At 31.6% G+C, this 14,000-nt stretch overlaps 1 protein-coding gene across 1 annotated transcript; it reads right to left on the reverse strand.

Annotated features, from left to right (window-relative positions):
- Positions 1-11,325, reverse strand: LOC148180751 (phospholipid-transporting ATPase ABCA3-like). Its single transcript, XM_088042092.1, has 11 exons — positions 11,161-11,325; positions 10,387-10,593; positions 9,911-10,332; positions 9,695-9,860; positions 9,270-9,648; positions 9,178-9,224; positions 8,766-9,130; positions 5,067-5,276; positions 4,673-5,019; positions 3,939-3,987; positions 1-1,121 (listed from the first exon to the last, which is right to left on the reverse strand). The coding sequence occupies exons 1-11, from the start codon at positions 11,273-11,275 to the stop codon at positions 27-29; spliced, it is 3,402 nt and encodes a 1,133-aa protein (XP_087898218.1). The 5' UTR covers positions 11,276-11,325; the 3' UTR covers positions 1-26.
- Between the last annotated feature and the right edge of the window lie 2,675 nt (positions 11,326-14,000).

The raw sequence follows: 14,000 nt of genomic DNA on the forward strand, positions 1-14,000 counted from the left end.
TTTTGTAAGAATTATGATGTGTCGTGTCAAAATGCCTGAAAATGTAAAAAAAATGAATTAACGCATGACATAACTAATGGTAATGGTAATACTTGTTCTAGACTGGATTGTCCCAGCGAATATTCTTCAATTTGAAGCATTTTTTTATTTTTTTCTATTATTCCAAACACTTTTGACAACGTAATTTTTTCGCTCTCTAACTCGCAAGTTACTATGTCTTGAAAATGTTCAACGTCATTTGCATAAGGAAAATTCTTCATAATAAAATTACTGATTAATGTAATTGTGGCCTCGCTAACAGGTTTCTTCATTTTGATAATCAACTTGTAAGTAGTTTGGTGTTTAGCTTTAACACTTTGAACTGATCCAAGACTTTGAAAGCTTCCTTTGACCATGACAGCTGCTCTTGTGCATAAAGCCTCACATTCTTCCATACTCTGCGTCGTTAAAATAATACACTTTCCGTTATCTCTCAACTTCTTTAGAGTCGCCCATAATCGTTGTTTAGAATCCGGAGACAAACCGTTCGATGGTTCGTCTAGAAGAATGACTGGAGGATTGCCAATTAACGCAAGTGCTACACACAGTTTTCTTTTATTTCCATCAGTTATATGTTTTAAACGTTTGTCCAAATGTTGGGAAAAGTCCAGTTCTTCAGAGAGTGTGGTTATCAACGATCCACAATTTTTCAAAGGAACTCCACGAATTAAAGCCATAATTCTCATAGTGTCGCGTGGAGTCAGATCATCAAGAAGAGCATCGAACTGTGGACAGTAGCCTATGGATTGTTGCACTTTTGTCAAATTGCTGTTGATTTCCCAGCCATTTATCCAAGCAGAGCCGTACGAAGTTCCCACTTCGCCTGTCATCATTTTCAATATTGTCGTTTTACCAGCTCCACTTTCTCCGATTAAACCGAAGCATTCTCCACTTTTTACACCAAAAGTAATACCATTAACTGCCATGGTGTTTTTGTAATGTTTAGTCAAATCTCGAAATATTACAACGTAAGTATCATTTAGTGTAAAATTCGATGTATATTTTATTCTACTTTCTTCTTTTATTACATCGGAGTTCCTGTGTAAAGGTGGAGAGGGTCTTCGTTCAGTGTTAAATTTGTTCTTTATAAATCGTGATTCTATTAGTATTAATAGAATAAAAAAGCCTGATGACATTGCAATTGCCACATACACGTTAAACATTATACCATTCATGGTCGCATCATATAAATTGGTAGCTACAAATTATTTAATATGTTAAAATCAAAGATCTAGAACACTGCACAGATAAAGCAAATTACTATAATTCTATTAATGTTGCTTGATCTTTGCAGAAGGTAAACTTTTTTTTCTACTCCTGTTATAGTAATCTACAAGGTGTTTATAAATGTTTCTAGCATCAAAGGTGTGAATATTTTATAGTGAATATAACTATCTTGAAATTTTTTATAATGTTACTTACGTCAATGACGTTTCAGTTACGGTTTTGTGTCCAAGTTTTTCATTTTCAAGTTTTAAACCACAACTAACACAGTTTATTTCTCAAAACTTACTTTACTCCATGTTTGAGGTTAACTGCAAATGTCAGTTGAAAAACTGAAACTCACATTTGTAATGACCGGCAAATTTCTTTAACATTTCATAACCACCCGATGCTAGAAACATTTATAAACACCTTGTATAAATTACAAACGGTTGTCCTTCAAAGTAAATCCATGGTTAAAGTCCGTTCTTTAAACCACCAACACCGCAATTTTCCCCTGCATTACAACCGGCAACGTTGCCTAGGGAGATTTTTGGTGAGAAAATAGTTGTCAAATGTTTGACATTTCTGAAAATTGGGCAGTGTTTCCGTTAAAAACGTTTCTTTTACAGCCTGTTGGATTGCAAATCAAATGATTTAATGGTGAAAAGACTCGGCACAGCCTGAAAGGCCGTTTTGTGTAATCAAATTGTCAATTAGGCAGCTAACCTATTTGATTTTATCACCAAAAAGTCACCATCGACGATGTTGCCGGTTGTAGTGGTGGGAGAGTGCGGTGTTGGTGGTTTTTTAATAAAAAAACAGACTTTACACACACTGCAATGTAATGACCAGTGGGTAATATATACAAGGTGTTTATAAATGTTTCTAGCATCGAGGGTGGCTGTGGAATTCCTGTCATGCACTACTTTGCCGCTTTTTTTTATAGTGAATATAACTATCTTGAAAATTATTTATAATGTTACTTATGTCAACCAATGACGTTTCAGTTACGATTTTGTGTCGCAATTTTTGATTTTCAGGTTTTAAACCACGACTAGAACAGTTTTCTTCTCAAAACTTACTTTGCTCCATGATTGAGGTTAACTACAAATGAAGTGCGGGCACTACCGCCTGTAAAGTATGCAACCTTCCACTCTGGAGGATCAACAAACTGTACCGGTCTATTTAAATACCATTGAAATAGTAGTTAGATGCAGTATTTAATTATTTTTTGTATTGTAGTTAGGTTGCAACTTCTTAAAATGTATTGCCTTAATGATAATTTTGATCAGTGAATGGTAAATGTTTAATTCCAGCCAGAATACAAGTTGGTATCTCTATTAATTTTTGACATATTAAGATAAATGTTGATAAAATCGTAAAGTTCTTTTTGAGGGATACTTTGCAACTTTGCAAAATCCATGACGATACTAAAAAAAGCAGATTCAATATATTAGAATTTTTTAAATATAGCTAATTTCTTGTAATTTACTTCGCGTTAGGAATTTCTCTAAAAGTTAGGTATTATTCTAAGAAAAGTTGCTTAGAATCGAATTTTAAATTCATTTATACCAAATGAGGAGTTTTTAAACAAAAAATTAAAAAATTTTAATTTATCACGTACAGTTCTTTTAAGCAGTAATATATTGTATAATAAGAATTGGTGAGCCAAAATGAGCCATGAATTCTTCAGTACAATGTTGTCCATGCTCTCTTACACAATTTTGAACCACTTTCAACTTTAAATTTTGAGTTCCCATTAAGTATAATTTTATACGAACTAAAAATAAACAAAATCATTTATTTAGTAGAAATAAACAAAATAATAATATTTCATTATCAATAATTAACGAACGAATTTAAAGATTTTAATATTTAAAAAAAAATAGAAAAAGAATTTTAAGTTGAAATTTTGCAAGGAATGTATTCTGAGCAACTTTTCTTAAAAATAGAAGATGTCCAACACCAAGGAAAAGTTCACTTTATTTAAAAACTCGTGGACAATCTATCATTTCCAAATTCTTTCTTCTAAAATTTAGAAAGATAAAAGCTTATTCATTTAAAGTACAAAGCACTGTATTATTTTAATATTTATCGTCAAGCGACAAAACCCTGTAACTTTTTTTGCGATTTATGAAATATCAAATCTGGAAAGTTGTCATTCGTTGGCGTTTTTGGACTACTAATTACGCCAAACGTGTCCTAAAATAAACAATTACTACTCAATAGCATATAGTATAGATAGATATATATATATCTATAGATATATATAGATAGTATAGATAATACATATTAAAAGGTTTCAACCTCACCATAGTAAAAACACAGTCAAAAATAATTTAATACTGCATCTAAACAACGCTTTCAATGGTATTTAAATGGACCGGCACGATTTGTTGATCCTCCAGAGTGGGAGCTTGCATACTTTACAGGCGGCAGTGCCCGCACTCCATGTCAGTTGAAAAATCTAAACCCACATTTATAATGAGCGGCAAATTTCTTTGACATTTCGTAGCCACCCTTGCTAGAAACATTTATAAACACCTTGTATAATTACATAATAGTGCTGTGGATGTCAGAAAAAATTGTCAAAATTGACATTTGCAATAGCAAGTTCTTGACCTGACAGAGTGCAGTCCTCCTCCGAGAATGTTTTACTAGCGTATTTTGGCAAGTTAAAACAAGATTCAAACCTTCGTCGTCCCTATGGGCTTCTTATTCAATGTTGAGAACCACGTTAACCTTTAAACACGTCGTTAATATTGCAAACTACGAGAAATTACGGGGAGACTTGATGAGACAATCGGATGGATTCAAGTAATTCATAGTTTGCTATAACAGGAGTTGAAAGACATTGTGAAAATTGTTCTTTGTTTTTGTTGTTTCTTATAATAAATGTTTGAATTACCAATGTCTTAATAAAAATCATTAGTTGTGATTAATCAATAATAATCGAAAAAATGTACACTGTTGCGCGAGAGAAAGTCGTAGAAAAAGTATAGTACGCGACTCGGGGGTGAGGCACAATTTTTCCCCTCGTGCGTAATTGGCTTCTTACCCCACACGTTGCGTAATATACTATTTTTAACTTGTCGCACTCTTACTTACAATAACAGCATCGTGTTACATCTTCACAACTTCTTATCCTACACATGACACTGTGATATTCAGTCATGAATAAATTGTAAACTCCACTTACAAAGCAGAAAAAAGGAAAACATATCCAGACGTAATATGTTATGTTACTGGTGAATACTCTCGCGATCTGCACTATATATAACAGAATAAAGATAATGAAAAGAAAACGATTACCGAAACATATCGACGATAATACAACAATATTAAAACCAGAATCTGGTGAGACATAGTGAGAGAGTAGATATATGGACGGCAACATATAGATAAATAAAACCAAAAAAAGGATCACCAAAATATCTGTAAGTGACGATTTAAGTTTATTTTTGACATGTTTTTCTTACCTATTTTTTCCTTTTCTGCTAAAACTTCCACATCCATTATTTTTAATGTTATAATTATACACGCCATTGTTATTAGAAACGTCAAAAAGTCATAAAGGAACGCTACTAACCAAAACACAATAACGCTAACTCCAGACGCAAACTGTAAGTGTTTGAAACCAGATTTGTGTTCATGAATATAGAATAGAATGTATATTCCTGAAACGAGTGCCATTCCTACTCCAATTTGTGACAGTAAAAGAGTGTCAGGTTCTTCAGCAGGTTTGTCAGTAGGCGACGAGTCTATGAAATGAACCTAAAAGATGTTTTTAAAGTACGTTAACTGGAGTTGTGTGTTAATACCTTAACGTCGTCAAGAAGATCAATTGGATGATTAATGATTGTGATTGTTTTGTTAAATTCTCTTTGAGATAACGCATTGTGTACGAGGCTTAAAGATAAAGGTGCCGCATGGTACGCATCTTGGTTGAACCAAGCTGTAATAGTGTATTCACTTGCAAAACTCGCTCCAACAATGTAGTGAAATTTTGTATTCATGGGAGACGATCTTGCCTAAAAGTAACCATTAAAATGTTTTATCGTTGACCTCTTATTAATGTCGATATTAATGAATCAGTTTGTCTGAAAAAGGATGCGTTAATGGGTGTCATTAACGCTCTCTTTTTCATTATGCAGCTCTTTTTGTAATTTTGACATTTTGACATATGCAACCAGAAATACACACAGAAATAAAATAAAAACTACGGCATTATAATATATCCATTATAATATATATATATATTGTTATAAATAACAAATTCGGGATTAATAAGAATAAACAAAATTCAGAAATATAACTCCCTTAAATTAAATTCCCGTCTTCTTTATTTAGAACGCAGCACAAGTATAGTTTATCCGGTGAGAGATTGGGATATTTTGACAGTTGACATATAAGTTGGCAGCAAATTATGCTACAAAATACACTAAAAACACTAAATTCCTACGCGAACTGGGTTGACAACGTTGACAGTAAGTGGGCTTATTTTGTTATTTTAAATTTCGCGCGTATGCTACACTTTTTATCGCGTAGATTTGGTGACTTTTCTGTCATTCAATCTCTCACCGTACAAACTATATCTTCAACTATGTTTCTATTTCTGAATATTTACAACGAAATTATTAATACTACAATTATTTAAGGTTAAAAATGGAAGAGTTATTGCGCTGTGAACATCATTCACTTGCACTTTATCGAATTGGTTTGAGGTTATGTTCAGTTCCACTGAAGAAGTGGTGTCATTTTTTTCAATGGTAACTATGTTTTTTTATATAATGATTTTTCCGTGAAACTCTTGCCCATTTTGTCACCCAAATAAAGGTATTGTGTGGTCAACGATAAAACGTTGTAATAAACTCGTTTGTTAATGGGCGATTAATGATCTCCACTATTAAAGACACTCACTCGCTTCGCTCGTTCGTGCTTTAAACAGTGTCGATCATTAATCGCCTTCATTAACAAACTAGTTTATTAAATAACTATTTCGAATTTGCCGCTTTAATAGGTCCATTAGAGAACTCGTTTATAGGTATTTAAAGTCCAGCTCATTATTATCAGTCCACTCTCCTGTGTTAATTTTCGAAAATTCTTGGGTGTAAATCAGGCTTTCAATTCTCTAGGGAGAAAATTAGGGGAAAATTGAAGGTGGCGATTTTTGAGGTTAACTCGTTGTCAAAGTTGAGTGTATTAATCAATAACTAATTTAAAATTTGTTGCAACAGAAAGATTTCAATAGAGATTTAAAATCTTGCGTAAGACAATTAGCTTCTACGCATGCCAGTTGCGTCAAGGTCAAACTGTTATGGATAAAAATCGCTAGGGGCTGCTGCCAACTTAACTTATTAATGAGTAGACTGATAGTAATGAGCTCTGGTATATAAGAGAACTCAAAGTAGGAAATTTTATTTTTAAAGAGTTGGCAGAGCTAATTAGTCTGGGTGTCACCTGTTTCCTGTCAAGTTCTTGGTCAATTTCACATTACGGATTTTACGATTCGTGTTTAATAAATTGCTGCGTGAATAAAAAATGTATCAATATAATTGAATTGTCCTTTGCGACCAACAATATATGTACCTAAATATAATGGAGTGCGGGCATTACTGCCTGTAAATTATGCAACCTCCCACTCTGGAGGATCAACAAACCGTGTCGGTCCATTTAAATAGCATTGAAAACGTTGTTTAGATGCAGTATTTAATTATTTTTTGTATTGTAGTTGGGTTGCAACTTCTTAAAATGTATTGCCTTAATGATAATTTTGATCAGTGAATGGTAAATGTTTAATTTCAGACAGAATACAAGCTGGTATCTCTATTAATTTTTGGCATATTAAGTTAAATGTTGATAAAATCGTTCTTTTTTAGGGATATTATATGCAACTTGCAACTTTGCAAAATCCATGACGATACTAAATACAGCAGATATGACAATCTATTAGGATTTTTTGAATAAAACTATTTTCTTGTAATTTACTTCGCGTTAGGAATATTTCTAAAAGTTAGGTAATATTCTAAGAGAAGTTGCTTAGAATCGAATTTTAAAATCATTTGTACCAAATGAAGAGTTTTAAACGAAAAATTTCCAAATTTTATTTTATCACATACATACAGCCGCGGACAGAAAATCTTACACGTCGATGTCATTTAATTGTCGCATGGTGTAAAACCCCACATGAATTTAGTAACCTGACTTTTTTGTACTGTCAATTTTGAGTTATTATTTTTAATTTCAAAATTTTCGGTGTTTTCAATATTGTGCAAGGAACTGACTAGATCATACCGCTCTGTACTAAAGAAACTATTCTAATTTTATCCGTTTCAGTCTTGATAATTCTTAATTGTCAACTTGTCACTACTTTGATGTTTTAAACGTCAGTAATGGCAATGACAGTAAAGCACAGACTACACTCAAATTTTTGAAACGTCAGAAAAATGACGTCTAAGATTTTGTGTCCGCGGCTGTAAGTGGTTTTAAGCAGTAATAAGAATTGGGGAACCAAAATGAGCTTACACAATTTTGAACCTCTTTCAACTTTAAATTTTGAGTATAATTTTATGCGAAATAAAAAAATAATCAAAATAATTTATTTAGCAGAAACGAACAAAATAATATTTCATTATCAATAATTATCGATCGAATTTAAAGATTTTAATATATAAAAAAAATTGAAATAAGAATTTTAAGTTGAAATTTTGTAAGAAATGTATTCTGAGCAACTTTTCTTAAAAATCGAAGATGTCCAACACCAAGGAAAAGTTCACTTTTTTCAAAAACTCGTAGACAATTTATCATTTTCAAATTCTTTCTTCTAAAATTAAGGAAGATAAAAGCTTATTCATTTAAAGAACAAAGCACTGTATTATTTTTCTGTCTAATCTGCAGATATTTCAATTTTATTTTAATTTTTATCGTCAAGCGACAAACGCCTGTAACTTTTTTTTACGATTCTTAAAATGCCAAATTTGGAAACACGTCATTCGTTGGCGTTTTTGGGCCACTAATTACGCCAAAAGTGTCCTAAAATAAACAATTACTATTTAATGACAGTATAGATAATACATATTAAAAGGTTTCAACCCAACCATAGTAAAAACACAGTCAAAAATAATTAACATACGCTTTCAATGGTATTTCAATGGACCGACACGGTTTGTTGATCCTCCAGAGTGGGAGGTTGCATACTTTACAGGCGGTAATGCCCGCACTCCATACAGGTTGTGAGGTTAGGTTACGTTAAAATTCAGTGATAGTGAAACTCAATAAATGTCAAATTTTAAATTGAATTTGAAAATCAAGTGGCGGTTACAAAACCATTACCAATCGTGTAACACGAAAACTCTTAGAATTGGAAAATTTTTTATTAAAAAAAGGGTGCAAATTCAAAAAAATAGTATAAAGAACACGTTCTTTAATATACTATTCTAATGATATCAAGCAATTTCATTTATTACTGTAGAAGTATTTGTTTTTTGTGCAGTACTAACCTTTATGTATCATTTTTTCCTTACCCGTTTTTTATATTCGATAGGGACGCTTAACGCTTCTACAACTTTGTAGTCATCCTTAATCAAAATTTCTTTGTATTGGTGGTAGTATTTGGTTCTAAGTCCAGACATTAAGATTACTGGATTATCGTAAGACCCAAGTGTATATTTCAAAGGAGGAAACGCTTTAGGAAAAGCTGGAGAAGAATATGTATCCTCAGCTGGAACTCCAAGCAAAATAATTAGAACCGGGAGAATAATTTGTATGATGAATAATGGCCAATTCCTTATTGAATTCAAACATTGCTTTAAAAATAGGGCTCCTACTTGGTTTACTATTAGCAAAAGACCTGTTAGATATTCATTTTCTAATTGTACTTCTCCACCTAAAAATTTGTCTTAAAATGATTGGTCATCAGTATTTTAACTGAACCTGTATTTCTGTTAAAATCTTTGTTTTTGTCATGGACGGTTCCAACCCTGTAACAGAGCACATTAAAAAAATTACAAAATAATATTTCATACTTCTTATAAACATCTTCCAGCGAACCCGGTGAGATCCTAAAACTTCTAATTTTTAAATTCGAGGTATTTTGTCCCAACTGTTGTAACATGTTTTCAAATCTTGAAGTATCATTACCAATCTTGTAAGTCAGTTCAGAATCTACATAAGAATCAAGTTTGGCCGTCGATATGTGGCCCTTTAATAAATTTGAGATTGAATTTCTATCAATTTGGTACTGTGGAGTAACGTTCAAAATCAAAGAGTAGCCTATATCGTATTGTTTTTTTAGGTAAAAACTAGATCCACAGCACTTGAGTTCTCCACCTGATATTATAGCTACTCTGTCTCCTATCGTGTCAGCTTCGTCCATGGACTGCGTGGTGAATAAAATTGTTCTTTCTACGAAAAAAACTGATGTTTTGGTGATGTTTATTGTAATTCTTACTCTCTTTCTCAGATTGCAGTAAATTCCAAACTTCTCTTTTAGTCATTGGATCTAATCCTGATGTAGGCTCGTCCAAAATTACAATACTTGATTTCCCGCAAAGTGCAATAGCTACCTTTAATTTTTGTATCATTCCTATCGATAAAGAACGAGGATACGATTTTTTCTAGAATTTTGAAAAAATAACTAGACTATTATAAATTTTGATTTTTATACTTTATGAGTAAGGTTTAGAAGTTTCAAGTAAGAGTCTATTTCTTCTTTAATTTCCTCCTTCTTCATTCCTTTTAGAGTGCCAAAAAAAATGAGATGTTCTTGGACGGTCAGATCTTTAAAGCAAACGTCGTGTTGTGAAGAAATTCCTATCGTATTCTTGATCCTCTGATCATCATTGCCTAAAATAATTTTTCCGCTCGAAGGGGGCATCATTCCAATGATCATGTTGATAATTGTTGTTTTTCCGGCACCGTTATGACCAAGTAAAACCGTTAACTGTCCTTCGCATACATCCAAGTTCAAATTTTTGACCACATCTTGTCCTTTAAAGCTTTTCGAAACGTTGATCAATTGTATTCCAATAGGACGGTTTTCAGAGAGTGATTCGACTAATACGTCCTCGCTAACTTTGCTGCCGTCAACTATTATAATAAATAATAACGTAATTAAAAAAATTTCGTCTTTTTTATACATGCCTAATTGCGTTTTTTGTGGACACCAAAAGGAAGGAAGACATGGAAAGTACCATGGGTAAGATTTTCCATAGTTTCCATTAAGTTTTTCAGTGTACAATGCCAAAAGCATGAAAAGCATGATGTCGAAGATTAACATGATTAAAATGTCCCCAAAACAATATTTCTGCGTGTGGGGTATTATAGCCCAAATGTTGTCCAAATGAACACCTACAATGATTGCAAATTAGATCAAATAACATTGAAATGGTCCTAGAATAAAACATTATCTTCTTGGACGATTTAATTAAAAAAGTGGAAAATAAAAAACCTGTGTCTTCCCCAGCATGTCAAAATTCAGCATGAAAGAAAGCATTATTTGAGGAGTTATTTTTCAAAACTCAATAAATCCAATTTTGACTGACAGTGGGTTTGATGTGAATTTGAGATTATTTTGGGTGAATCTAACAATGTATATTTTCTTCAGTAAAGTTACCTTCTTATGCCAAAATAGTTTAAATTTGAAGAAAATTGAACAAATATTTATTGAGTTTTGAAAAATAACTCCTCATTTATATTTCAATTAAAACTTGTATGAGTATTCCTTAGAACTTTCTTGGATGAAAACCTGTTGCTAACACAAACATTTTATTCCCAAAAAAGTTGGTTAAAATGTTAGCAGCAATGTGATCATCATGCCAGTAGTATTGAACTGTTTGCTTTCTGAGGAAAAAAGGTGAGTGTTAGTACACCTCTGTCCAAAACATGGAGTTACTTTTTAATCAAACGAATACCAACCTGTGTGTAGAGCTTCCCAGGCGAAGATGGTTTCGAGACCAAAACAAAGGGCACTGCTGGGAAATAGGCTTGACAATATAACCCATGTTTTCTTCTCAGCATTCAATGTAAACATGGATGGTAACGTCGAAACAAAATAATAAGTTAATCCAAAAAATATTGTTTTGCTGGCTAAAAATTAAACCGAATAAACAAAGATTCTGTATTAGAAGTGGACTAGAAGCAGGTAGAATTAATATTTAGATTATTTATTTAGGTAACAGGTGGACCAAAAGTACCAGGAATTTGATACTCTGGCCCACGTGTATTGAATAAATTTTTAACTTTTAAGTTTTATTTACAAGAAAACTGCTTCTTATTTATTATAGGAACTTGCAACGTACCACGTGAAAACAGAGTGCATATAAAAAATGCTTGGGTGGTAATTGCATTTGCATACAGAAAGAAGAAAATGAACACAACCAAAGTTTCAGAATGGGAGAAATATGGGCGTGGAAAGAACTTCATTAAACTGAGCACCGTTATTGTAGTTATAATAGTATAAATTATTAAGTTCTGAAAAAACCAAGTTAACCACTGCAACCAACCAGGAAAACCCATAACTTTCAAGAATTCCTAAAAAAAAATTGTTAGCGATTTCGGTACCTCAGAAGCATAGGAATCTATTTCCAATTTTTGTGAAAAATGACTTAAATAATGTAGAAAAGTAATCCCCATTAGATGAGAAACAAACGATTTTAGGTTTCTCTAAGGAACTAAGTACCATTAAGTGTTTCAGTTTACATGTCCACATTTGGAGGTGATTTGGTTACTCAACTGATCCAAACTTACTCAAATTGATGATAAACGCAAAAAATGCCACCAATTTTTTTTAAGATCCTGCAATTTCTTTATTTTTTATGCGACTTTAACCACATTTGTGGAGATGATCACTCTTGACTTGGTTAAGAGTGTCGATTTAGAAAAATTTAGACCAAAAAAGAGAATTTTTAGAAATTTTGATTTCGAAGAGCAAAGAAAAATTTTTGTTTTTTGACCAAAAATTTTTAAGGACCTGTAAGTTCTTCATTTTTGATGCCACTATAACCAAATTTGTGAAGTTTACAAGTCTTGACTGTCTTATTAATAGTACCGATTTAGAAAAATTTTGACCAAAAAGGAGAATATTTAAAAAATTTTATTTGGACAACAGTGAAAATGTCAATTTTTTTCAACACTGTAATGTCGTTATTTTTAGTGCGACAGGAACGAAATTTATGCATGTTGTTTCTTTTGTTTGTTTTAGTAATATCACTAATTCAGATCAAAAAGTCGAATTTTTAGAAATTTTTGTTTTGAGACCAAAAAAATGTCACCAATTTTTTTTAAGATTCTGTAATTTCTTTATTTTTTATGTGATTTTAACGAAATTTGTGGAGATTATCACTCTTGACTGTCTTATTAAGAGTGTAGATTTAGAAAAAATTAGACCAAAAACAAGAATTTTTAGAAATTTTGATTTTGAGGAGCAAAGAAAAATTTTTGTTTTTTGACCAAAAATTTTTAACGGCCTGTAAGTTCTTCATTTTTAATGCCACTATAACCAAATTTGTGGAGTTTATAAGTCTTGACTGTCTTATTAAGAGTACCGATTTAGAAAAATTAGGACCAAAACGGAGAATATTTAGAAATTTTTATTTGGACAACGGTGAAAATGTCAATTTTTTCAACACTGTAATTTCGTTATTTTTAGTGCGAAAGGAACGAAATTTATGCAGGTTCTTTTTTTTGTTTGTTTTAGTAAAATCATTAATTTGCAAAAATTTAGATTAAAAAGTGAAAATTTTCGTTTTAAGACCAAAAAAATGCCACCAATTTTTATGAAGATCCTGTAATTTCTTTATTTTTTATGTGATTTTAACGAAATTTGTGGAGATTATCACTCTTGACTGCCTTATTAAGAGTGTAGATTTAGAAAAAATTAGACCAAAAAAGTGAATTTTTAGAAATTTTGATTTTGAGGAGCAAAGAAAAATTTTTGTTTTTTGACCAAAAATTTTTAACGACCTGTAAGTTCTTCATTTTTAATGCCACTATAACCAAATTTGTGGAGTTTATAAGTCTTGACTGTCTTATTAAGAGTACCGATTTAGAAAAATTAGGACCAAAACGGAGAATATTTAGAAATTTTTATTTGGACAACGGTGAAAATGTCAATTTTTTCAACACTGTAATTTCGTTATTTTTAGTGCGAAAGGAACGAAATTTATGCAGGTTCTTTTTTTTGTTTGTTTTAGTAAAATCATTAATTTGCAAAAATTTAGATTAAAAAGTGAAAATTTTCGTTTTAAGACCAAAAAAATGCCACCAATTTTTATGAAGATCCTGTAATTTCTTTATTTTTTATGTGATTTTAACGAAATTTGTGGAGATTATCACTCTTGACTGCCTTATTAAGAGTGTAGATTTAGAAAAAATTAGACCAAAAAAGTGAATTTTTAGAAATTTTGATTTTGAGGAGCAAAGAAAAATTTTTGTTTTTTGACCAAAAATTTTTAACGACCTGTAAGTTCTTCATTTTTAATGCCACTATAACCAAATTTGTGGAGTTTATAAGTCTTGACTGTCTTATTAAGAGTACCGATTTAGAAAAATTAGGACCAAAACGGAGAATATTTAGAAATTTTTATTTGGACAACGGTGAAAATGTCAATTTTTTCAACACTGTAATTTCGTTATTTTTAGTGCGACAGGAACGAAATTTATGCATGTTGTTTCTTTTGTTAGTGTTAGTAATGTCACTAAAATGCAAAAATTTAGATCAAAAAGTCGAATTTTTAGAAATTTTCGTTTTAAGACCA

The sequence above is a fragment of the Gnatocerus cornutus genome, chromosome 1 (genome assembly GCF_029298725.1).
Source record: "Gnatocerus cornutus isolate USDA-ARS CGAHR chromosome 1, icGnaCorn1.1, whole genome shotgun sequence".
In the NCBI taxonomy this organism is placed as follows: domain Eukaryota; kingdom Metazoa; phylum Arthropoda; class Insecta; order Coleoptera; family Tenebrionidae; genus Gnatocerus; species Gnatocerus cornutus.